Below are 27520 nucleotides of genomic sequence, written 5' to 3' on the forward strand. Positions count from 1 at the left end.
TCCGAGTTAGGGCCACAATGGGAGATGCAATGGATGAAAAGTCTTGAATGAAGCGTCTATAGTAATTGGCAAAACCTAAAAAACGCTGGATGGCACGAAGAGTAGTTGGCTGAGGCCAATGTAGTACAGCATTTACTTTGTCTGGATCCATCTTTAGGCCAACTCCGGAAACTATATACCCCAAGAATGGAATCTGGGGTAACTCGAATGAACATTTTTCCAATTTACAGAACAATGAGTTTTTCCGTAGTCTGGAGAGGACCTCTGCCACATGTTGGTGATGAGAAGGCAGGTCCTGTGAGAAGATCAATATGTCGTCCAGGTAGACAACGACACATACATATAATAAGTCCCAAAAGATCTCATTGATGAAACCCTGGAAAACAGCGGGGGCATTACACAGCCCGAAGGGCATTACTAAATATTCGTAATGCCCATCTCTGGTGTTAAACGCGGTCTTCCATTCGTCACCGGAACGGATTCTAATAAATTGTAGGCACCACGAAGATCCAACTTAGTAAATATCCGAGCTCCCTTGATGCGATCAAATAGCTCAGTGATCAGCGGAATGGGATACCGATTCTTGATAGTAATGGCGTTGAGTCCACGAAAATCTATACAAGGGCGTAATGATCCATCCTTCTTTTTGACGAAGAAGAACCCAGCTCCAGCGGGAGAGGTGGAAGGTCGAATGAACCCACGCTGGAGATTCTCCTGTATGTACTCAGATGTGGCTTGAGTTTCAGGTAATGAGAGAGGATAGACCCGACCCCTGGGAGGAGTCTTGCCAGGTAGAAGGTCGATCGGACAATCCCAAGAACGATGAGGAGGAAGACGTTCAGACTGAGCTTTATCAAACACATCGGCAAATGAAGCATACTGAGGAGGGAGTCCCGGGGAGGAAGATGAGATGGAAGATTGCTGTACTTTAAGAGGAATAACTTGAGAGAGACAACGATGGTGACATTCAGACCCCCAAGACGTAACTTGAGGGGTGCGCCAGTCAATCTGGGGAGAGTGACACTGAAGCCATGGAAGGCCTAAGACAATCGGACTTGTCGTAACTGGAAGAATTAAAAACGAAATTTCTTCATGGTGTAGTACACCAATCTGAAGGGTTACTGGAGACGTACTCTGGGTGATGAGACCATTGATGAGGCGTGATCCATCTATAGCCGTCACAGTAATGGGTGTTTTTAAAGTGATCACTGGTAGGGACCATTGATTCACTAGTGATTTAGAAATGAAATTTCCTGCTGCTCCGGAATCAATCAATGCCTGTGACTCAAAGGATTTGGTAGCAAAGGAAATCGTAACATCGAAAGCGCAGACTTTAGATTTCATAGACAATGGAGAGGACTCCAGGGACCCTAACTTCACCTCTCCAGAACTAGTTAGGGCCTGGCATTTCCCGATCTCTTAGGGCAAGAGCTGAGCATATGCGTGGAATCAGCACAATAGATACAGAGTCTATTCTTTACTCTTCGTTTCCTCTCCTCTGAAGATAATTTGGAACGTCCTATCTCCATGGGAATCGCAGAAGATGGAGCTGGACGAAATTGAGGGTTTGAACGAAGAGGTGCTTTGACAGCCGTTGTTTTCTCAGACTCTCTTTCACGAAACCTCATATCTACACGATGGCAAAGAGAGATCAAATCTTCTAGTGACGAAGGAAGCTCTTGGGTAGTCAGTGCATCCTTAATTTTATCGGAGAGCCCCTGCCAGAAGGCGGCAACTAATGCTTCAGAGTTCCACTGAAGTTCAGAGGCTAAGATCCTAAATTGAATGACATACTGTCCTACTGTATGGGAGCCTTGTCGCAAACGAAGAATGCTGGAAGCAGCGGAGGTCACACGACCTGGTTCATCGAACACACTTCGGAACGTGGAAATGAATTTGGCACTATCTTGTAGAATTGGATCGTTTCTCTCCCACAGAGGGGAAGCCCAAGCCAGGGCTTGTCCAGAAAACAATGAGATAAGATAGGCCACTCTGGAACGATGGGTAGAAAAATTTTGAGGTTGAAGTTCAAAATGGACTGAACATTGGTTAAGGAAACCTCTACAAGTTTTGGGGTCCCCGTCATATTTTGACGGAGTAGGCAGGTGAAGCGTAGGAACTGTAGACACCTGGGAAGGCACTGGGGAAACGGAGGAAAGCACAGGAGCTTCAATATTAGCTGTAACAGTCTGTCCAGATGTTCCTTGGGAGGTTAATGATTGGTAACATTGAAGTAACAGCTGTTGGCGAGCATCCTGTTGCTCCACACGGCTGACCAGATGCTGCAGCATCTCTTTAGCGGTAGGTTCCGTATCTGGGTCTGTCATGGCCTGATCTTACTGTCACGGGCACTAGGAGTCTTTACCCAGGGATCACCAGGTGATAGGCTTACCAGAGCAGTATAGGTGGTAATATGGTACTCTGGTAGCAGGGTGATCACGGAACAGGAAATAGCAGATGATGAGATGCTCAGGAAAGTCTATGACTAGCAGCACTGGCAATATGGAGGTAGTAATACACGAGGAACTGTATGGACAAAGGACACGTGAAGGTAGTCAGTGGTCTGCGGTAGCAAGTTGTACCACTGCTATAGTGAGGAGGAATGTCCAACAGAAACGAGGAGGTGATGAGAGTCAGCGGTCTGCGGATAGCAAGTTGTACCGCTGTCTGAGTGAAGGAATGGAATCCAAGTGGAGGTATCCGGGGAGTCAGTGGTCTGCGTTAGCAAGTTGTACCACTGCTATGTGAGAGGATACTGGAACAGGTGAAACTGTAAACAGGAGTCAGTGGTCTGCCACTAGCAAGTTGTACCACTGAATATATATGTGAGGAGGTGCACGGGGAGAGACTGCAACACAATATATACACGGGCACCTTGACTTTGATCCACAGTAATATGCACAATATATACACGGGCACCTTGACTTTGATCCACAGTAATATGCACAATATAAAGGTATAAATGACTGAACAACACTGCCAATATAGAAAGTCTCTTGAAGTAATCCAGCATGAGATAACACAGTCAATGATGGCAATAGAGTCAGCAGATAGTACACTCCAGAGGAGAACCAACACAGTCAATGATGGCAATAGACTCAGCGGATAGTACACTCCAGAGGAGAACCAACACAGTCCAGCAAGGTATGCAATACACAGCACAGTCAATGGGAAGTATGCATACCGTGGTTCAGGAGAAGGCAGTCAGACAGGAGTGCAGAGATACCTGAAGGGCAGGAGGCCGGCAGGATCCAAAGTCCCTGGATGGGTGAAGCGGTGGTCTAGCAGGTGCAGCGCACAGGTAGGTAGACCAGCAGGGAACACAGGAAGGCATGGAAAGCGGATCAGCAGTAGATGGATGAGTAGCGCTGAGAAGTAACAGCAGCGGGTCTCTGCGGGAACACGGAGGTAGCCAATAGCAACCAGCAGGTGCAGTAACGATGGGACACCGGAGCAGAGTTGAACTGGAACAGTTGATCACGGAGAGTAGCGGGTAGCAATAGTGGCAGCAGACTCAAGGAAACACGGGAGAGTTGACAAGGGCTGAAGACTGAAGCGCACAGAGGCAGCGGATAGGAATCAGCTAAACAGTCACGATGAAACACAGACGGGTTGCAGGTTGAAGACTGTAGTGCACGGAGGCAGCGGATAGGAATCAGCTAGCAGTCACGATGATGAAACACAGACGAGTTGCAGGTTGAAGACTGTAGTGCACGGAGGCAGCGGATAGGAATCAGCCAAACAGTCACGATGATGAAACACAGACGAGTTGCAGGTTGAAGCCTGTAGTGCACGGAGGCAGCGGATAGGAATCAGCTGGCAGTCACAATCATGAACAGGTGAGTGGATGTAAATGAAAGACTGTAGTGCATGGAGGCAGCGGATAGGCATCAGCTAACAGTCCCAATGATACATGGTAGAGTTGAAGTGATTAGAAGACTGTAGTGCACGGAGGCAGCGGATAGGAATCAGCTCACAGTCACGATGATACAGTAGATGGTAGAAGTGGTATGGGAACCACAGTAGTAGAAGTGGTTTGGAAACCACAGAGGTAGAAGTGGTTTGGAAACCACAGGAATCAGCTGGGCTGAATAAACGAGGAAACACAGGAACACCTTCAGAGACTCATGGGGAATGAGACTCCAAGATCAGGCAACGTGGTGTTGACCACAGGTGCTTAATATAGGGAGGTTGCCTGATCTGCCAATTTAGTTAAAGGAACATACACTGGAGGTATGGAAAGGGCTGCGCATGCGCAGTCCCTCAGGATGGAGGACGGCCACGGTTCCTAAATGTCCGGGAAGAAGCACTCACAGTCCGGTGAGTGACATTATGTTTGCTAATGTTTTTGTTGTATTTTCGTGAATTTACATACCACTGGACCCCGTGGCATATTTGGGTGCTAGGACACTCATACGTTCATTGGGTTGCTTTGCATTAGACAGCAAGGGATGCATCTTCATTTCTCGGGGTCGGTAGTGGTTAATTGGATAGGTCAATGGCAGGAAGAAAGGTGGTAGTTTGGTAGTCCGGATCACTTGCTCTTTAAGTGGCTTGCGGATGGAGCACCCGATTATTGGATATTAGAACCCCCTTCTATAGGCAGGATGGTGTTCAGATGAGGGATGAGGGCATGGTTCGGTATAAGGAAGGTTTACAGGAGCTTAGCATCGATAGGGTAGGTTGGTGGCGGGCCTTGGGTCCTAGAGATCTGGGCATAGACGGAAAACACAGTACAGTCGATGGCCAGTAGTTAGGGTGCACATTACGGTAGTGGGCACCCTTAACCCGCCTCTCTTCGATGAAGTCGGCTATAGTCTCAGTCCAAGTACCACCCGTGCGGGTCGGTTTGTGATTTCATTCCGTTAGCCCAGAAGGGTTGCGGGTTCTGCAGTGCCCAGGGCGAATGCCTCATATAAGGTAGATATGTGCGCCCGGGGTGTGTTGGGTGTCCCCCATCTGCGGGTGTCCCATAGTTAATGCTGGGGCACCTGGTTTGCTTGGCAGATGTCGATCTGACTGCTCTTTTTCTCCACCACCATACCTTCAAAATAAACTACGTTAATTTTGCTACACTAAGGTGTTGTGTAATTCATTCAAGAATGGTTAAAATAAGGTTAAGAAGTTAAAGGATCTAAATATATCAGCCAATAAGCATTTTAAGGCTGGCTGCGGCTGAACACTGTGTGCAGGTCCGTTCGGCAAAGACATGCAGGGAGAGTATGCGGCCAGGCCACTTTGATTGTATATAAAACCCAATCGGAGCAGCTGGGCAGCACTCTCCATCTGCCTATCCCTGTCTCTGCTGAACGGACCTGCACACAGTGTGCCACAGCGTGCAGCAAGCCCCTGCTAGGGGGGAGTGATTGCCCTGATCGTCCCCCCTGGATCCGTCAGTGTATATATCTGTTAAGAGGCATATATTTTGTACAAGCTATAGGGCAGGAGCAAATATTTGCTGATGGTGAATTGTAGTAACTCACGTGCAAATGCTGCTTGATGCGTGAAAATACATTATTTTTCCTTGCTCTTTTTTAGAGCAAATTATTCCCATTTTGTTACCAACTCTGCATCAACCGCTATGTGCTCTTCTCTAGGTGTGACTTTTTATTCTTTACTTTACCCTTGGGAATGTTATATGCTTGTTCACTAGTCAAATAAATATATATTTAATTTATGAACATATTATGGGGAAAAAAAATTCTAACTTTTTAAGGGTTATTTTTTATTTCTTTGCTTTTTTCTCTAACATAGAATTAGATATTATGTACACTACAGCAATAAAAATTTTTGAATTCGAGGAACACTGATAATAATATCAGTGTTCCCTGACTGTCACAATATTTGTACATGTAAAGTGATATATGCTTCAAAATGGAAAGTGGGGTTTCAGAACAAATAATATGATTTGTTTAAATTGTTAGGTAATGGGAGTAATGTACTCTGATCTGCTGTCATTATTGTTTTTAATGTTTGAGACAATATTGAGCTTATAGCGTGTTTGGGCTTTGTTAAATGCATTATCCACTTTGGTATTTAATGCAATGAATTGTTTCTGTCACAGAGACATAATCAAATCTTACCATGTGTGGTTAACCTTTTTTTTTTAAACCACAAAATTAAGAACCTGATAGCTGATGGTGTTGTTCATGGGCAATGTAGTTAAACAAGGTATATTGGTTTAATGGAGCAGGATTAATAAACAAGTGAAAATGTGTGCTATTAAAATTTATTATAGACACCCAATGGAACTTTTTCCCTATATTTGATACTGTTGATCACTCTATTTTTCTTGACATACATGGCTCCCTCTGCATACTGAAAACTGAGGTTTCCATATTTGCCTCTGTCTCTTTAGTTGATAGTAGGGATGTGCACCGGCGACTTTTGGTGTCTCGTGTTTTGTGTTTTGGATTCGGATTTTCCTGATGTTTTGGGTTCGGATTTGTTTTGCAAAACACCTGCCGAAAGGTTTTGGTTCGGATTTAAGGTTTTGGATTCGGATTTTTTTTGAAAAAAGCATAAAAAGTTCAAAAATCAAGTTTTTGGGCTTATTTTCACTCCTACGCTATTATTAACCTCAATAACATTCAATAACAAGCATTTCCACTAATTTACAGTGTATTCTGAACACCTCACAATATAGTTATTAGTCCAAAACGTTGCAACGAGGTATCTTTCTGGACTGCGTAGTGGAGTGGTCACCACAATATAAATTAAAAACCCTGAACTTGTATGATTCGCACGCACCAATAAATGTATCTGGACTGCGTAGAGGAGTGGGTCACCACAATATAATAAGAAAACAATCAACTGGTATGAATCGCACCGAATAATGTACCTGGACTGCGTAGAGGAGTGGTCACCACAATATACATTAAAAACCCTGAACTTGTATGATTTGCACCAATAAATGTACCTGGACTGCGTAGAGGAGTGGTCACCACAATATAAATTAAAAACCCTGAACTTGTATGATTCGCACCAATAAATGTATCTGAACTGCGTAGAGGAGTGGGTCACCACAATATAATAAGAAAACCATCAACTGGTCTGAATCGCACCGAATAATGTATCTGGACTGCGTAGAGGAGTGGTCACCACAATATAATTAATAAAAAACCCTCCACGGCTCTGAATTTCACAAAAAAAAATTCTGGACTGTGTAGTGGGGTGGCCCCGGTACTAACTTTGATACCGGGGCCACAATATAATAAATAGTTACACCCTCAACTGGTCAGAATTCCACCAAACAAGTATCTGGACTGCGTAGTGGGGTGGCCCCGGTACTAACTTTGATACCGGGGCCACAATATAATAAATAGTTAAACCCTCAACTGGTCAGAATTCCACCAAACAAGTATCTGGACTGCGTAGTGGGGTGGCCCCGGTACTAAATTGGATACCGGGGCCACAATACCTCCTCCAAGTTCCAAGTGTAGTGTTTATAACATATTAACACTACACTAATTCTAGCACGTCAAACCCTCTTGTTTAAAATAGTGACAGGGCATTTAACTTTTGATTAAATTTTTTGAATTTGTTGACCTTTTCTTTTACTTTTTGAACATGGCAAACGACTGTTGAATGGTCACATAATGCCAAAAAAATAGTTGCAAGATGGAATTGTCCTTGGGCCCTCCCACCCACCCTTATGTTGTTGAAATAGGACATGCACACTTTAACAAACCAATCATTTCAGCGACAGGGCCTACCAAACAACTGTGGCTGAAATGATTGGTTTGTTTGGGCCCCCACACCAAAATAACAATTCATCTCTCCCTGTACAACTATAAACTAAACAGGCTCTACTGAGGAAAGATGTCGTCCTCATCCTCAACCTCTGATTCCTCTCCCCCTACAGTGTGTACTTCCTCCTCCTCACACATTATCAATTCGTCCCCGCTGGACTCCACAACCACAGGTCCCTCTGTACTATCTGGAGGGCAGTGCTGTACTTCATTGAGGAATTGATTATTCATTTTTATAAACATCATTTTTTCAACGTTCTGAGGAAGCAACCTCCTTCGCCGCTCACTGACCAGGTTTCCCGCTGCACTAAAAACTCTTTCCGAGTACACACTGGAGGGGGGACAACTCAGTTAAAATAGAGCCAGTTTGTACAGGGGCTTCCAAACTGCCTTTTGGAGTTCTACCACGTCACTACCTCTAGTTAATTTAGATTGCAAGGCTTGTAAATACTTTGAAGATAAAAAAAAGCAGGCTGCACGGACTGTGGAGCTAGAAAGGGAAATTAAATGGACCACGTTACTTTGGTGGCTATCTATGCCCCCCCCCCGCCCTACACTTGTAGTTGAATATAAATAAAGCAGCCTGCATAGACTGTAGAACTAGAAATTCAAATATACAAAGAAATGGACAAAGGCAGTTTGGTATCTGTCTGCATCAGATCCCCTCTCCACTAGGAGTAAAATAGAAAACTATTCAGCCGTTATATAATCTAGAATATAAATAGAAATTGAGAAAGGCAATTTGGTATCTGTCTGCATCATAATCATCAACATCCTCCTCAGCACCAGCTACATCAATATCCTCCTCCCGGTGTACAACATTCACACCTTCATTAGCCAAATCTGTAACTGGACTGTGGGTGATCCTTCCAGCATATGCAGAGGGCGTGCTGCAAATGCTGGATGGAGTCACCTCTTCCCGTACAGTGGTGGGAAGGTCAGGGTTCACAACCAACAACACCCTTGGGGATTTGTGATGTCATCTGTTTAGAAGGCAGAGTTCTTTGCTGTTTTGTTGTTGTTGCTGACAGCATAACTCTCTTAAATTTTTTGTAGGGGGGGAGGAGGAGGGCTTAGATCCTTGGGTGAAGCTGGACCACTAGTCATGAACACGGGCTAGGGCCTAAGCCGTTCCTTGCCACTACGTGTCGTAAATGGCATATTGCCAACTTTACGTTTCTCCTCAGATGATTTTAAGTTTCTCTTTTTGCTATTTTTTTGAGAACTTGGGCTTTTTGGATTTTACATGCCCTGTACTAGGAGAATGGGCATCAGGCTTGCCTGACGACGTTGATTGCATTTCATCGTCTATGTCATGACTAGTGGCAGCAGCTTCAGCATTAGGAGGAAGTGGGTCTTGATCTTTCCCTACTTTATACTCCAAATTTTGGTTTTCCATTATATGTAGCACAAGAGAGCCTACCCCTAAGACACACACACTCGGCAAAGCCTTTAAAAATTATATGCGGCACAGGAGAGTACCACTGGACTTATACTGCTGAATCAGTGAACTTTGAAATAGCAGTACCACTGGACTTATACTGCTGAATCAGTGAGCTTAGTAATAGCAGTACCACTGAACTTATATACTGCTGAATCAGTGAACTTTGTAATAGCAGTACCACTGGACTTATACTGCTGAATCAGTGAACTTTGTAATAGCAGTACCACTGGACTTATACTGCTGAATCAGTGAACTTTGTAATAGCAGTACCACTGGACTTATACTGCTGAATCAGTGAACTTTGTAATAGCAGTACCACTGGACTTATACACTGCTGAATCAGTGAACTTTGTAATAGCAGTACCACTGGACTTATACACTGCTGAATCAGTGAACTTTGTAAAAGCAGTATCACTGGACTTATACTGCTGAATCAGTGAACTTTGTAATAGCAGTACCACTGGACTTATACTGCTGAATCAGTGAACTTTGTAATAGCAGTACCACTGGACTTATACACTGCTGAATCAGTGAACTTTGTAATAGCAGTACCACTGGACTTATACTGCTGAATCAGTGAACTTTGTAATAGCAGTACCACTGGACTTATACTGCTGAATCAGTGAACTTTGTAATAGCAGTACCACTGGACTTATACTGCTGAATCAGTGAACTTTGAAATAGCAGTACCACTGGACTTATACTAATGAATCAGTGAACTTTGTAATAGCAGTACCACTGGACTTATACACTGCTGAATCAGTGAACTATGTAATAGCAGTACCACTGGACTTATACACTCCTGAATCAGTGAACTTTGTGATAGCAGTACCACTGGACTTATACTGCTGAATCAGTGAACTTTGTAATAGCAGTACCACTGGATTTATACTGCTGAATCAGTGAACTTGGTAATATTGCAGTACCAATGGGCTTATACTGCAGGATTGGTTTTGCAAATATTGTTGTAATTAATTTTTTTTTAAATTATTTTTTTGTATTTTTTTTTAAATTTTATAACTTTTTTTAAATTTTTTAAACACTTGGGAATAATGGGGACATAACTATGCCCTTAGAAGCACAGAGCACAGGACACAGCACCACTGGACTGAACAGGACACAGCACAGGACCCAGCAGCACCACTGAACTCAAAATTAACAGAGCACAGCACACAACACCACTGGACTGATACTGCTGAATGTGTGAACTTTGTAATATTGCAGTACCACTCGACTTTTAATGCTAAATGTGTGAACTTGGCAATATTGCAGTACCAATGGGCTTATACTGCAGGATTGGTTTTGCAAATTTTGTTGTACTTAAAAACTTTTTTAATTAGTTTTTTGTATTTTTTTTATAACTTTTTTTTAATTTTTTAAACACTTGGGAATATTGGGGAAATAAGAACTATGCCCTTAGAAGCACAGAGCACAGGACACAGGACCACTGGACTGAACAGGACACAGCACAGGACCCAACTGCACCACTGAACTCAAAATTGACAGAGCACAGCACACAGCACCACTGGACTGATACCGCAGAACTAAACAGCACAGCACAGAACTAAACAGCACAGCACAGAACTAAACAGCACAGCACGAGATCTACCAGGACAGAGGACCACCTAACACACCCTCCCTCTACCCTGAACCAATGCCCGAGTGAAGATGGCGGTGACTAGCGGGGAATTTATAGGTTCCGAGTATCGTGAGATCCGACAGCGGGATTATGACTCAGCCTCGGTTTCAGGTTTTCATTTGGCGCCAATACCCGGATCTGTCTCCGATCCGACTCGGATCGGCAACGTTCGGGTGGGCTCGGATTCAGGAAATCCGAGTGCGCTCATCTCTAGTTGATAGTTCATGATCTTCACTCCCCCTCTTATTTGAAGCCCCTGAAGGCTCTGTTCTAGGATCTTTACTCTTCTCTCTCTGCACTTTGTCCCTTACAAAATTCATATGCTCCTTCAACTTACACTATCACCTCTACGCTGATGACATTCAATCTACCTTTCTTCGCTTGACCTTGTTCTTTCTTTCTTATCACAGGCCTCTAAACCATCTCCACCAGGATAATGGAAACTCAAACTCAATATATCTAAATCTGAGATCATTATCTCCCCTTCTTGATGCCATGGTCCTCCCATTTCTTCCTCACAGTAGATATCATTATCTCCCCTGTTCTCCATGCCTGTGCCTTGGTGTCATCATTGACAGTACCATCAGCCTCTCTCTTCATATCCAGGCAATCTCTCAGTTCTGCTGCCTTCTCTTCCACAATATAACCAACATTTGCCCCTTCACTCAGGAAATAGACAAACCCTGTCTCACTCACTTAGTATTTTCCTTCTCCTCATTAGCCTTTCCCTCACCAATCACTCCTCTCTCCAATTCATCATGAACACTGCTACTAGACTAAGCTTCCTCTCCCAACACTCTTCATCTGTTGCACCCCTTTGCAAATCCCCTTCATTGGCCTCCCATTGCATTCAGAATCCAATTCAATCTGCTCACCCTCACTTACAAATCACTCTACAATACTGCCTCAACTTACATTTCGGATATCTTCACATGATATACCCCTGCTTGACCACTCTGTTCCACCTCAGACCTTTACCTCTTCTCCCCATTTACAACCCTTTAATATCCTCAGCTTCAAGATTGCTCCCAAACAGCACCTAACCACCGCAATGCTTTATCTTGCCCTACCAAACTACCCCCAACCATAGATTCATCAAACCTACCACTTGTTGCTTGAATAAACTTCCCCCTCCTAGAACCCTCCATTTAATTCTATCCATCTTCCTCATATATTTCTACTGTCTCTCCCTTCCCATTCCTCTGGAATGCAAGCTTTCACAACCAGGATCCTCTCTACACCAATACTATTGTCCATCAGTCTATCTTGTTTGTCCCTATTATGTATTATGCTGAATGGTGATATCGTGCCTTCTTCTTGCACCACATGCTGTTTTCCTGCTTATTTTATCACTGTTTTGACATCTATTTTCATTCTTGTTATTACTATTATGTTTAATTGTGCTCAAGCATTGTTGTGTGTTTGTGTATTATTCTTGTATGGATATCACCCTATCTGTATTCATATAGTTTGACTGCATTCTTGTAATTTAACTTGACTATGGCACCATATAAATAAACTTTGATGATGATAATGATGGTGAAATGGAAACACTATCTCAAATCAATAAATGAAAGGGTAAAACCTAATTTGACATTTTAATTTTGAATCATTGATTACTCTATACTGCACTTAAAAGACTACAGCACATCAAAAAATGTTTCATCATGAAAGTGAATCTTCTTAGCTAAAATATCTGTATTCCACCAATAAAGTATGGTTCAATTAAACTAACAATGCAATCTGGCACAACCCAGAGTGAGCAGTGATTGACACACTTTGTGACACATGCTAGTACAGTGCGCTAGTCTAAATGAATCATGTTCTGTATGAAGTTTACTTTAAACTATGTATTTATGCACCACGGTGGAACCTTAAAATTGTGCTTAATGGTGGAACTGTATGGAGATATACTGTAGTAGGCCTCACTTCAAGCATGCCCATTCACTTAAGTGGAAAAAGTGTTATAATGAGCTTAGTTTGTGCTATTTGGTGAACCAAAAGAGTTACATATTAAATAAAAAAATATTTAGTCTGTATCCTAGTCTGGCATCTGTATGGTATGCAAAACCTGGCAAGATACCAAGACCTACAGATGCTTGCAAAACAATTATAAAATGCATGACAGACAGTTGCTGAAGTACCTTTTCTCTTCTGCTGTGACAAGTATTAAGAGAATTTTTTACTTGCAGGTCTCCCAATCGCTGTGTGTCCCTGCCTGTGGACCTGGGTACAGAAAAGCTGTTATAAAGGGAAGCCCCAAATGCTGCTATGACTGTGTACGATGTTCAGAAGGACATGTTTCCAATGCATCAGGTGATAGCTCAACTTTTTTGTGTTATTAATAAAAACTAAGCTTTTTCCACAATGTTTATAGCCCTTTTAACACTGGTGTGGCATAGTGTAGGTGTTTTCATTCTTTAAACTACCTCTGGACCTGGGTTTTCTCCAGTTAGTCCAGTCATATTTCTCTTTTGCTCAAGCTCTGTATGATTCATGTATAAAAGGCACATGTAAGTATAAATACCAGTTCAGTATTTGATAGGGATGCTCAGGCTCGCATTTTAAAAAAAACCGAGCTCCCCGACCTTCACCAAGTGGCAGTGTTCTTGTCAGTTTCCTGTCACATTTCTGAGTGACATTGCTCACAAAGAAACAGGAGGGGTGTTGTCACTTTCCATTCTCCAGTGACAGTGCTCTGTGCCTTCGATATGGACTCCAATCAATCCACAGAAGAGCAGGAGCACCAAGCATCTGTTGGTACCAGTCATGCCTATGCTAAAGTGCATAGTGGTTTTAAGTCAAGGGGTAAAAGTATGAAGCTTTGATTTTTGCAATTGCTGGAAATCGGCGACTTGGGAGGGGAATTTTAAAGCTGCAATGGCTTATGAAGACAAGTTTGCCTTTACAAGCCATCGTCACTTTAAATTTCCCCTACAAAGTCGCTGATTTCCGTTGACTTGCAAGAATTAGAGCTTCATACATTTACCCCAAAAAACAAGAAATCCCAAAAAAAGCTAAAGAAAAACATAAAATTGCTAACATGTCATTCTACACACACAGTGGCAAGGAAAGAATCAGGCTTTTGCCTTTCTGTATGAGTGCTAGTTCTGCAACTGTTAGTGAGGCATCTTCTTCTAAGGTCTGTTATGACGATGCAAGACCTTGTCATTCTGAGTAAAAAAGAGGTGACCAAAATATTATATGTGTAAAAGCAGTGCTGGAAAAAAACACAGTAAATCAGTAGAAGAAACTGCATATTCTGAAATAACACTATTTCCTGAGGAGAATCTAATCACCAGTGCTACGTCTATGCCTGACGTTTCTGATACTGTACTCATAGAGAAGCCTCCATTCACCATTTTTGTAAATGTGTAGATGAGCAGCCCATGTGTAGCTGGTGATACACAAATTGAGGATGTGACTTTGGATTTGCAACAGGATTAGGGGGATATTTGAATAGCTGGACGTTGGAGCTAATGAGAATGTTGATGTTGATGATGTTGTTTGTGTAAGTCTTGCACCAGTGGTAGAAGTTCTTGCCAGTGATAAGAGGAATAAGACCAAAAATCCACCTCTTATGTGTGGAATTATTTTTATCCAAATCCTGACAACAGTTGTCTAGCCATTTGTTGCATTTGTAAAGCCACACTCAGTAGAGGTAGAGACATTAACCATCTAGGAACCTCATCCATGTTACGCTATTTGAAGCGAGTTCATGGAAAGCTGTTGGGAAAATCAGAAACTTATGTTAAAAATATAACAACAAGCAGTCCAGCATAATCTACCTTCCTTCTCTCATCTAGATCCAAGCACCTGCAATCTACACCCCCAACACCTTCATCATCAATATCCTCACAAGTGAAGGGAGTTAGTCCTGCATCCAAGTTGCTAAGGCTAGATGACTCCTCCACTAACCATGATTCCTCTGAGGAATTATTGCACGTTAGTCCCACAGCTGCTGCTGGGGGTGGATCTTAAACCCAGAAGAAGACTACTAGTAGTTTACAACAATTGACTGTTAAACAATGTTTTGCTAGAGGAAGAAAGTAAGAAAGCTGTCACCGAGGCGCAAAGCGGATCACAGACGCCATGGGGACTATGCTAGTATTAGATCTGTGTCCAATATCCACTATAAATGCAGCTGGTGTTCGACAATTACTTGAGGTCTTGTGTCCCAGTTACCAAATTCCTTCATAACACCATTTTACTAGAAAAAGCTATTCCTCTCCTCTACACCATTCAAAGAGAGTTCATGGGAACTTTTGGAAAAATTAGAATCTTATGCTAAAAAATACCAACAAGCAGTCCAGCATCAGCTAGCTCCCTTCTCTCAGTTAGATCCTGGCACCAGCAATCTACAATGACAACAACTTTGTCATCAATATTCTCACTAGTGATCATAGTTAGTCCGGAGTCCAAATTGCTAAGTGAATAAAAAAGTGGCCGTTCAAATTCTTGATTGTAAACTGAAAAAAAGGTGGACCGGATGGAGATAGTCAATCTGCTACAGAGGAGCAGTCACAAAGTATCCTTGTATAATGAAGAATTAGAAAGCATTCATTGAATAATGGACCCAGAATGAGTTTCTAAGATAGATTGAGCAATAGCGGGACTGATTATGTGGAAACTTACCCCCTATTGACCCATTTATTCAACCTGTGGTTGTCAAACAGTCTAGCTATCTTAAAGACACCAATCAAGTAATTCATTTAATTAACAGTATTCAATGGGAAATACATTATATTCTCATGACTTGTGATATTACTTCGCTATATTCCGTTATAGACCATAAAACTGGCTGTAATCATGTTCAATCACTACTCTCTAGCAGTTCAGATCTACTACAAGAGCAAATTCATTTTCTTATCCAAGAAATTGATTTTATACTGCAACATAATTATTTCTGGTTTGAAGGCACCCGCTACAGACAGGTTTGCGGCACTGCGATGGGAACTAGATTCGCACCCAGTTGCGCAAACCTGTTTGTGGCGGGTGGGAGAATGTCACTATATGGAACAATAATTCATATCGTCAATACATTCACACCTGGAAAAGATCCATAGTTGATGTAATCTGTATCTGGACAGGTAACATCAAAGAATTGGAAAAGTTCTTGATTTATATCAATTCAAATACTTTGAACTTGAAATTTACTGCTAATTACAGTCAAGAAAAAGTTAAATTTCCTGATTTAGAAATTCTTATTAGAGATAAACTTATTACTTCAAAAACATATATAAAGACAGTAGACAGTAATACTTTTATTCCCCAATTTTGTAATGAATTAAACACCAATGATTATAACATCCAACTCACATTTGATGTTAGTGCCCAAAAAGTAAACTTCTTGGATCTATGTATTTACATAGAAGAAGGTCAACTGAATACCAAAAGTTATAGTAAACCAACTGATTATAAATTCCTTCATTTCATTAAACAGTAATCATTACGAGAAATGGCTTGAAAATATTCCTGTGGGACAATTTCAGAGAATGAGATGGAATTGTACCCAAGAGGGGACATATAGAGAACAGGCACAAGAACTTAAAAAACAATTTATGGAGAAAGGTTATCAAGAAACTAATCTAGAATATACGATAGATAAAGTCCAAAAAATGGATAGGGAAAGTCTACTTATACCTAAACATATTTGGAAGACTGTTGAAGAAGGATATGAGGGAAAAGTGGTATTCCTTTTATCACCAGATAAAATACACATTATAGGGATGTAGAAAAGATTATTAAGAAACATTGGTCTCTTTTGAGATGTGATATTGATTTGAAAGAATTTATTCCCAAACATCCACGTTTCATATATAGGAAGGCCATGACTTTGAAAGACATTCTGGTGAAAAGTGTTAGTTCTAAACCAATGAAGGAATATATAAAGTCAAAAGGCTTTCATAGATGCGGATCATGTATAGCTTGCAAAAATGTTAAATCTAAGATAACCAAACAGGTGGAAATTAAATCCAACACCACAGGATTGGTATATAAAATAGAGAATTTTATCACCTGTAACACAAAGAATTGTGTATATTTAGTGGAATGTGGGTGCGGAAAGCAATATATCGGTAGAACGGGACGTAAACTGAAGGACCGATGGGGAGAGCATGTTCGGAACATTACAAAAGGATTCGAACTGCATTCAATATAATTACATTGTAAAGCTGAACATGAATGCAAGATTTCCTCCATTAAATACTTTTGTGGTTTAAAAAAAGTGTGGGGAGATTGGAGAAAAAAAGATTCGAAAGCTGAACTCGCGAAAACAGAGATGAAACTTATTTACTCAATGGGAAATTTAACACCTAAATGTCTAAATTCGGACTTTGAAGTCAAATGGTTTTTTATAAGTAATAAGACAGAAAGTTTTTGAAACCCTTGGATGGTTATATGAAAATAGAGGAGGTATATGGAGATTAATTTTCTCCTTATTTACCATTTTTACCAGGAGAACTATACTGTAGAACGTAGCACTGTTGGTATATAGTAAGTCTATGCGATAAGAGGCAAAAAGCCATCAGGCCCTTTCAGGTCTGGTATCAAGTCAGTATCTACATTTGAGATATATAATATGTAGATTTGATGGCCAGCCCTGATTATTTATTTGTGGTATTGTTAAATTCAAAGTTGTTCTATATTATCCTAGCTGAACTGTATCTTGAGAAAAATACTTACCTTGCAACAACATCGCATATAGGTAAAGGAAGAATTCAGCCTGTTTAACATGGGGTGTTATATATACGCTCTATATGTTACAAGTATGTGGTGATCTAGGTTGTATGTTTGAGATTTTTTGGCCTTCATAGAGGAACCAGCATAATATTTGTATTGATAGTGGTTTCTTAGGGCACCAGCAGAATAATGTGATTGACTAGAAGGGAAACCCAGGAGGGATATGAGGGACATAAAGAGGTTCATTGGAATAAGGAATTTTCATAAGTTGTATGTTAATTATGTTAAACTGACTGTTTTTCCATGTAGCACACAAATACTTGATAGCTTATTTGTACACAGAAATTTAAAGTTGATATTTGTGTGCTACATGAAAAAACAGTCAGTATTTAACTTATGTGCAAAACAGAATACTAATTTGCACCCCTTGCATTGTAACATGGTTTTGTCCAGGAGACTGAAATAAGAAGTTTCTCAAGTTAAGATCCTTAATGAATCAGGCCCTATGTCTTCTCCTTATTAACAACTGACCCAGATTTCAAGAGATGCAATGAGCGCCTGGTGAACAAGCTGACAGCTCAAGTGATACATGACACAACAGTGTCTACTCCTTAAGTTTTTCCAGCATCTGCTGCTAGGAAAAAACTTAGCTTTCCTGATTCTACTATCAACATCAAAAGAATGGTGGAGGATTATTTTATCTCAAAAATGTTATTACACAAAACACAAGTGACAACAAGCATACAGGAAATAGTGTTAACAAAGAGACCAACCAGTGTCACATTTCACAGGAAGAGTGCTATTTGTAGTAAAACATGTAAACGATAATACAAGAGAAGTGAATTAAGCTATATAAATGTAAGTTAAGGTGAACAGAGGTGGGAGGGGAGGAGGGGGATTGGTCGTCAGTTATTGCATGCCAGGGGAAGTAGGGACCACACAGCTTGGGAAGTTGCCAAAGTTATGTCACGAAACGTGACATAACTTGAAACGTGACGCCTCTTCCCCATAATCACATGGGGAAGAGGCTACTCAAAAGGGGGTGAACGGGGGGACTACAGATATAGCCAGGGAGCCCAAACTTGGTGGAACTTGTCTTCCTTATCTCACAGGTGAGAGGTAATTTTCTCCATATTGGCAATAAACCAGATATAGGACTTAAGAGAAGAGACTCAAGGGGGTTCTGTAAGCTTTCATGCATGACCTAACTATCAGATACCTGGCAGCCACTAAGACATGTAAAGCCAGTTTTGCTGAATGGGGATCGAGGTCTGGTTTAGGGTAACAAAGGAGAAAGGACCGCGGAACCTCCTTAACAGGGCATTGGAGAAGGGAGGAGAGGAGACCAGCAACCCTATTCCCAAAGGAGGAGATGAACGGGCATGACCACCAGATATGATATAGAGTTCCTCTATGGCCACAATCCCTCCAGCAAGTAGGGGAGGCAGACGGCTATATATGTGCAAGCCTATCGGGTGTAAGATACCATCAACGGTAAAGCTTGTATGCATTCTCTTTAATTAGTGTAGATATAGAGCTTGAGGCCAGACTGAATCTGATCGTCTCCCAGCAATCGTTCTCTGGGGGATGGGTGCAAATTCCCTCTCCCACTCCCTCTCGTGGGTATTCCCGGTTGTCAGCATATTTTCCAAGAGTAGGTTGTACAGGGAAGAAATCATGCCGCGCCGCAGTAGGGAAGAAAGGCAGAGGTTTTTAAGTAGGGAGGAGACATAAGGTATGTGAGAGTGTAGTAAGTGTCTAACCTTTAGGTATTGAGAGAGAGGTGGGTGGAAATCGGGGAATATAGAGCAGAGAACATAATAGGGTATGAGCTTCTCACGGACCAGAAGGTCTAAAACAAAGCGGATACCTGCTGTGGTCCATGCCTTAGAAAAGGGTTGGAACATACCTTGAGGAAAAGTGGGGTTGTGCCACAGGGGCATGAAGGATATCGGGGTAGGACACAGACAGGTGATGTTTACAGATCTCCCAGGTCCGATTAGTGAATACTAAGGTAGTGAGGCATTTATTCAAGGCCATCCTGCAGATGGATCATCATCATCACCATTTATTTATATAGCGTCACTGATTCCGCAGCGCTGTACAGAGAACTCATTCACATCAGTCCCTACCCCATTGGAGCTTACAGTCTAAATTCCCTAACATACACACACAGACAGACAGACAGAAAGAGAGATTAGGGTCAATTTTGAAAACAGCCAATTAACCTACTAGTATGTTTTTGGAGTGTGGGAGGAAACCGGAGCACCTGGAAGAAACCCACGCAAACACGGGGAGAACATACAAACTCAAAACAGATAAGGCCATGGTCGGGAATTGAAATGACCCCAGTGCTATGAGGCAGAAGTGCTAACAACTTAGCCACCATGCTAATCCCCATATACCTGACATAATGGCAGAGCGAGATAAGCAGTTTCGATATCTGCCCAAGAGTGGTAGGCTGGAGTAGCATAGGAGGACAACCCCTTAACTAAGTTGAGCTGCCCAATAGTAGGCTTTGAGGTCAGAGAAGCCTTTACCACCATGGTTTGTAGGTTTTTTAAGTAATGCCAGTCGAACTCTGGGGGACCTGCCCCACCAGACAAATTTGGTCAAGTGTCGTTACATAAATATAATTCGGAGAGAGCTATCTTTATAGCGAGTGTCTGTAATAGGTAAAGGAGTTGGGGGAGGATTGTCATTTTCACAGCTATGATCCTGTCCAGCCACGAGATAATGAAGGACCGCCAGGAAAAAATATTGGATCTAAGCTTGAGGAAAAAACCTGGATAATTCTCCTGGTGTAGGGACTCGTAGGACTTGGTGATGTAGATCCCCAAGTACTGTAGTTTTTTCTTTTGCCAGCTCCTTACCCTTCCCATCCGGCAATCCCGGGAGGGAAGGGTAAGGAGCAGAGCCTCAGATTTTGTTATATTCATTTTATATCCAGATAAGTTGCCATATCTAGCCAAAGGTTGACTAAGTTGGGCAGGGAGATTAGCGGTTGCAGAAAGGTAAAAAAGAGAGCTTGCTCTCCAGTGCTTGTCTTCACACCTTTTATATCTGGGGAGGCTCGGATAGTGACTGCCAGGGTTTCAATGACCAGGACGAAAATCAGTGGGGAGATGGGACATCCCTGGCATATGCCGTTAGTAATTGAAATAATGTCTGAAGGAGAGCCATTAACCATGACTTTGGCAGAGGGGTGGGAGTACAAGGCCTGTATACTCGAAATAAAATCTCCAGACAGGCCAAAGTGCCATCGGGTATATACCAGGAGATCCTGTTGAAGGCTTTTTCAGCATATGAGGATAAAATAATTGAGGGAGTTTTCCTAGTGTTAAGTATATGGTTAAGGTCAATAGTTCTCCTTGTATTATCCCTGGCCAGCCTACCAGGGACAAAGTTTACCTGGTCATAGTAGACAAGGGCAGGAATTTCAGAGTTTAGCTGGTCAGTGAGAATCGTGGCATAGAGTTTTAAGATGTTATTGAGCAGGGATATTAGGCCATAATTAGCCCAACTATAGGGGTCTTTACCTTCTTTGGGAACCAGGGAGATCCGAGCCTCCAGGGATTCATTGGGCCAAGATGCATCTTTCAGAATGGAATTGAAGAGGGTGGAAAAAGGAGCGGCCAGGAGAGCCCCGCAAACCTCTTATAGTAGCCTGCCGAAAAACCATTGGGTCCCGGAGCCTTGCTAACTTTTTGAGCTTTTATAACCTGCTCCACCTCCTCTAGGGTGATGAGTTTGCTAAGGCGGTGTGTTGCCTGGGGGGACAGTTTAGGAAGGTTGGCTTCCATCAGAAATCTTTCTATGCACTCCATGAGGGGACTGAGGGAGATTATACAGTTTTAGATAGTACTTCTTGAATTCAGAACAAATTGATTTAGGGTCATAAACCAGCATTCCCAAGGAGTTAATGATAGCCAGGAGATTCCGGGCAGAGATCCTGGTCCAGAGCCGAGTTGTTAAGAGCGTATCGGCCTTGTCACCTTTTTCATAAAAATGCTTTTCTGCCATTTCAGCTTGTTGGCCACTTAGTGGGAGAGCAAAAAGTCAAGTTCACCTCGCAAGGAGACTATTTGTTGAAGAATGTCAGGGTCTGGGTTAGATTTATGTTGGGTCTCTAGCTGTTGGAGGGAGGCAGTAAGGCACAGAGTTTTAGCGAGTCTCTCCTTTTTTGCACTCGCATCTAGGGCTAATAAATGACCCCTGATGACAGTCTTATGGGCATTTCAGAGGGTTGTAGGTAAAATGTCTGGGGAATCGTTTGTTTCAAAATACTCAGACAGAAGGGAATTGAGGAGCACTACTGTGTTTCCGTCAAATAGTAAAGACTCATTAAGTCTCCAGGAAAAGGAGGAGGCACGTAGTGCTGGTGAGGAAAGGTCTGAGGATATTGGGGCATGATCTGACCATTTGATTATGTGAATAGGAGAATTAAGGAGTTTATGGGTCAGGTCGAGGCTGAGCAGGATAATGTCAGTTTGTGAATATGTGTTATGGACAGGGAAATAGAGGAAGTAGTCTTGAGCTAAAGGGTTAGAGATCCGCTATGTATCATAAAGATTATGCAGCCTCATGAACTCTTGCAGGGCCTTGGAGTTCCTCCCATCTCTCCTGTCGGGGGGGGGGGGGGCAGATCTATCCCATGGAAGGGATAAGAACAGCGTTGAAGTCGCCCTTCATTATCAATTCTCCCTTACAAATCTGAGATAGTATTGTACTCAGTCGAGTAAAAAATGCATGCTAGTCCTGGTTTGGAGCATAGGTATTCACCAAGGTGCAAGGGAGGTTGTTCAGTTTACCCACTAGAATAAGAAATCTACCCTCCTTATCTCTACGGGCTTCCAGATGCTCGAAAACAATATGACAAGCAAAAAGAATTGCCACCCAATGTCTATTCTTAGCAAAGTCACATGCATGATAAGTGAGAGGGAATGTTTTGGATTTAAGTTTCGGATGGAGGCGTTTCCTGGAGAAAGTCAAGATCACCTTTAAGGGCCTGGAGGGAAGCATAAAGTTTGCCTCTCTTTGGGGTGTACTGCAGCCCTTAACATTGAAGGAGACAAGGCGGAGAGGCATGAGAAGATCAGTGGCAGGGAGTCAGGAAAGAGAAACAAAGGCATCAAAATAAGGTTCTGGCTAACTGAGGGAGTGGAGAAATGGAACGACCGGGAAAAAGGAAATCAAGGTAGGAATATAGGGAGTGTCAGGAGGGCAAGGGAAAGAGGGCAGGTGTGGTGCTAAACACCTGCCCATTGTGCTGGTTAGGAAAAAGGAATGGCACACTAGGTGACCAGGGACCAGCTTAGATCAACAAACTCTATGAGGGACATGACTGGCAACCAAAGGGTGGAGGATTTTTTTTTACGACAGCATACAAATAGACACGTCAGACAGTTCCTTTACATACTGGGAGGAAAAAAAGGCAATTTTGGAGATCCATGTACAAACTTGCATTGCAATACCTAAGCTGCCCACCCTCCAGTGTGTACTCAGAAAGTTTCCAGCACCTCCGTGAAACTTGTCAGCGATCAGCATAGGAGGCTACTTCCTAAAAATGTGAAGACAATTACATCAAAGTAATGATGGATTTCAGCAGAGATGAACTAATATTGTGTGAGGATAATGTGCACACTGCTGAGGGTGAGAATGAGGCTGCAGATGATGATAACAACAACTTTCCACTGTAAAGTTCAATGACAGCACTGCTAGCTTAGCTTACCTGCATTAAGCTCATTGGTAGCTAGTTTTGTGAGGGCCCAAACAAACCAATCACTTCAGCAACAAAAGAGGCAGTCCTTGTTGCTGAGGTGATTGGTTTGTTAAAATGTACAATCCATTTTAACATGTTACCAAGGATAAATCCTTCTTGCACTATTTGACATTTAGGGCTTGGTCTTTCAGCTGGTGTAACAGTCGACAATTCAGGTGTCAACGATATTATTAAGTCACCAATTCACATGGAGGACAGTATGATTAGGTAGACTATTCAATTGGGGACTTAATTATTATAGGGCTAGGGATATCGTTAGGGACAAGTCTAGGGATAGTGTCAGGGACAGATCTAGGGATAGGGATAGGTCTAGGGACAGGTTATGGACAGGGACAGGGTTAATGATAGTGATAATACTGTCTACATTTGAATGGTCAACCTAATAAACACTATCTACATTTTAATTGTTGTCCTAATAATGCTGTCGATGTCATTATATTGGCGACTTTATAACCTTTTCTAGTCTGCTGCCCATCAAGCATATTATGTCAATCTGACATAAGGGTGGGTGGGAAGGCCGAAGGACAATTCCATTTTTCACCACTTTTCTTTTCTGCCACTGCAGTGTGGCAATGTGTCCTACATGTAATATAAATCACCCTGTGTTTTACTGTTGCTCTGTCGCTTAGTAACTTCTGCAGTCTTACAGTTCATTGACAGCACTGTTAACTTATCTGCCTTAAGCCCATTGGTTGCTTGTTTTGTGGGGGCCAAAACAAGCCAAGCACCTCAGCCACAAAATTGGCACTCCTTGTCGCTGAAGTGCTTGGATTGCTAAACTGTACCTGCTACCCCTCCTGTTTCTGTGTGAGTTTGTTAAAGCTTTTTAAAATATGGATTGGAGGGAGGGCCTAAGTACAAGTCCATCTTGCACCACTTTTGTTTTCTGCCACTACTGTGTGGCAATGTTTTCTAAATGTGCTATGAACTGCTGTGTGTTTGTGTCGTTGCTCTGTCACTTAGCATCAAGTCAGCTTGCTGCAGTCCTTAGCCAAAAGTAGATGAAAATAATATTGTGACCTGTGAGGTGATGAAAAGTATGGAAATGACTGGAAATTAGTGTTCTTTATGTTAATAGTAATGTAGGAACAAAAACAGAAACAAATTATGTGATTTTAGCATATTTTAGTAATTTTTCAAAAAAGTACAGATCCAAAACCAAAACCAACACATGTGAGGGTGTCTTTGCCAAAACCAAAAGCAAAACAAGAAGTTAATACAGTGGAAAAGCAAAACCAAGACAGGGGTGAGTGAACATCTCTAGTATTTGACTTGATGCAATTAATATATGGCAGTAGAGAAAGAAAGTGAGATAGGAAAGTGACCTCAGTTGAAATTAAGAATGAAAGAGAGGCATATACAAGAGAGAATGATTATAACACTTAGCTTTCAAAATAGTATTAAGTAAAACTCACTTATCATGAATAAAGTTAATGAGAATTAGCTAAAATATGCAAACACATGTGCACTGTTTCTGTACTCTACAGTCTATTACAGCTTTATTAAAAGGAGACAGAAGAGGGTGTAGATAAAATTATAGAAAATAAAAAAGATTGAAAATTAGTAAGGGGAATGTGCTGTTCACAAATGTTTAGGAAGAAGGACAGAATAGTTAATAGAAAGAGGAAGTGCTGGGGTGGACACAGAAATGGAAACAACAGACAGACCAGTTATTAAGGTGCTACATATAGAAAATGAATAATGAGCATTCCAACCAGGACATTTCCTCCCACACTCCAAAGATAGTTAAGTAAATTGAATTATGGCTAAATGAGTGTGTGTATGTGTGTTAGGGAACATAGGGATGGACTGATATGAATTATATTATATGAATGTATCATGTATTATGTAAAGTGCTTTGTACTATGTAGGCACTATATAAATAACTGTTAATACAAATATAATATATTGTAATATAGGAACAAGATGAAATTCTAGTTAATTTATATTAAATTATATTGTAATTTGTTATTTAGAACATCTGTATCTTCTGTTTCTATTAGACATGGAGAATTGTCTTCAGTGTCCAGAAGACCAGTGGCCGGATGAGAAGAGAGATAAGTGCATCATGAGATCAGTAGACTTTTTGTCCTATGAAGAACCGCTTGGTTTGGCTTTAGCCTTACTAGCCATTGTTCTATTTATCACTACAGCATTTATACTTGGGATATTTATTAAACACAAGGACAGCCCTATAGTGAGAGCTAACAACCAAGAGCTTAGTTATACTGTACTTGTTGCTCTCATGTTGTCACCCCTCTGTATATTATTATTTATTGGCCATCCTATGAAGGTAACATGCTTGCTAAGACAGGTTGCCTTTGGTATCATTTTTACTATTAGTATCTCTTCTGTACTTGGAAAAACAATCACTGTTGTCATTGCATTCAATGCTATAAAACCTGGCAGCAGACTAAAGAACTGGATTGGATCCAAGGTTCCAAGGTACATTGTTCTTTTATGTTCCTTGGGAGAAGCGGTAATATGTTTTCTATGGATATTTTATTCTCCGCCATTCCCAGACTTTGACACCAAATCTCAACCATCTATTATGATATTAAAGTGCAATGAAGGATTTGAACCTGCTTTTTATATGGCGATTGGATATAATGCATTATTGGCATCGGTTTGCTTTCTTGTAGCCTATTTTGCCCGCAAGTTGCCAGACATGTTTAATGAAGCTCAGCACATCACTTTCAGTATGCTAGTGTTCTGTAGTGTCTGGATCTCTTTCATTCCAAGCTATCTGAGCACCAAAGGAAAATATATGGTAGCTGTTGAAATATTTGCCATCCTGGCTTCTAGTTCTGCACTGCTAGGCTGCATATTTCTTCCCAAATGCTATATTATTTTATTCCGACCTGATTTAAACAAGAAACAAAATGTCTTTCTTCATTGATTATCTGTGCTCTGCTATTACATTTGAAATGTTTTTATTATGTTATCATATTATTTATAATATAATTAGTAGTATAAAATATTAACTTAGCACTGGACTTTAATGGAAGGGAATCCATTTATATCTGCTAAATGTAATTTTAAATAGATTATTTTAAATGTATTTGTAACATGTAACATTCTAACCATTTTAATGATGCTGCATATATAATGGAAAAATATATAATCAAGTTTACAGAAACATTATAAGCATATGTGGACTATTGTGTGACACAAATTAACCCCTGTTTCAGCAAGAGAAGAGATTAATTATTTGGTTGGAATAGATGGGCTCTATTGGAATTAACTGCTCAGCTGATTAAGACTTAAATAGTTTAAAAAATGTAAAACAAATAGCAAAGATATGTGCTTGGAACCTAATTCTGGTTTCCCTAGGTGTAGTGGAACGCTAGATGTATCATTTTTAGATTGACAATACAATTAAATGAAGGCATGTCCTGATTGGTATGGGGAGAGGGTATAATAAAGTAACCCACCAATCCGATGGGGGTTTCCCCACTCCCACATATAGTGGTGTGAATCCAAGTCAATTCCTAAACTGCTACAATTAATAATTAGCGGACTAAGGCTTTAAATCTCAGTAGTCATTTGCAACTGTCAATATATAAATTTTCCTAACCTTAAACTTTTATAATATGCGGGCAACCACCATTCCAGTTACAGTGGGAAGGCTTTGCCCCACACCTAAAAACACTGCTCTACTTTGGCTGGAAAGAACCATAACCCCAGAAAAGGAAGAGTTATTTTACTAACAGCCCATAAGCACTGTCTAACAGGACAGAAATAAATTTCCTAATATTGTTCTATTTTTTTTAAAAAAAACAATTTGTATGACTTTAAAAAGCATAAACAGTAACATACCATGTGCAATGTACAATACATAAGTTATGATATATGCCAGTAGGTTAGCAACCCATATAAGTATAAAGGCTAAGCTAAATTATATAGGTTAAAGGCAACCAAATATTTAATATATACAAGTTTATTGATATGACATGAAAATCAGGGCATAGTGTTTGCATTGTCATTTAGATAACTAACATTATGTCTATAACATCAGCAATCTAATCCTATTGCACCCACATCCTTGAGGTTAAGATGACATAGATAAGAATAGTTGACATACAGGGGGAGGAAGCTAGAGACCTCGAGAATACGTGAGACAGTTCATCTGCAGTGCATCTCATAGACCATTGTATGCTTATGACACTGGATTCACAAATATTCAGGATGCTATAAAAACTTGTAACATTGAGATATTAAAC

The 27520-nt window shown here is 41.2% G+C and overlaps 1 protein-coding gene across 1 annotated transcript; it reads left to right on the forward strand.

The window, feature by feature from the left end:
* The first annotated feature begins 4618 nt into the window (after positions 1-4618).
* LOC142108931 (vomeronasal type-2 receptor 26-like) lies at positions 4619-26196 on the forward strand. Its single transcript, XM_075192908.1, has 3 exons — positions 4619-4678; positions 13027-13150; positions 25301-26196. The coding sequence occupies exons 1-3, from the start codon at positions 4619-4621 to the stop codon at positions 26194-26196; spliced, it is 1080 nt and encodes a 359-aa protein (XP_075049009.1).
* Positions 26197-27520: the final 1324 nt, after the last annotated feature.

The sequence above is a fragment of the Mixophyes fleayi genome, chromosome 12, assembly GCF_038048845.1.
Source record: "Mixophyes fleayi isolate aMixFle1 chromosome 12, aMixFle1.hap1, whole genome shotgun sequence".
In the NCBI taxonomy this organism is placed as follows: Eukaryota; Metazoa; Chordata; class Amphibia; order Anura; family Limnodynastidae; genus Mixophyes; species Mixophyes fleayi.

What these genes read in the sequence shown, in the direction of transcription:
- LOC142108931 (XM_075192908.1), top strand. Translation starts at nt 4,619, where the DNA reads ATGAGGGATGAGGGCATGGTTCGGTATAAGGAAGGTTTACAGGAGCTT. An exon ending in AGGAGCTTAGCATCGATAGG is followed by an intron (nt 4,679 to 13,026) that starts GTAGGTTGGTGG and finishes TTTTACTTGCAG; the next exon opens with GTCTCCCAATCGCTGTGTGT. An exon ending in ACATGTTTCCAATGCATCAG is followed by an intron (nt 13,151 to 25,300) that starts GTGATAGCTCAA and finishes TGTTTCTATTAG; the next exon opens with ACATGGAGAATTGTCTTCAG.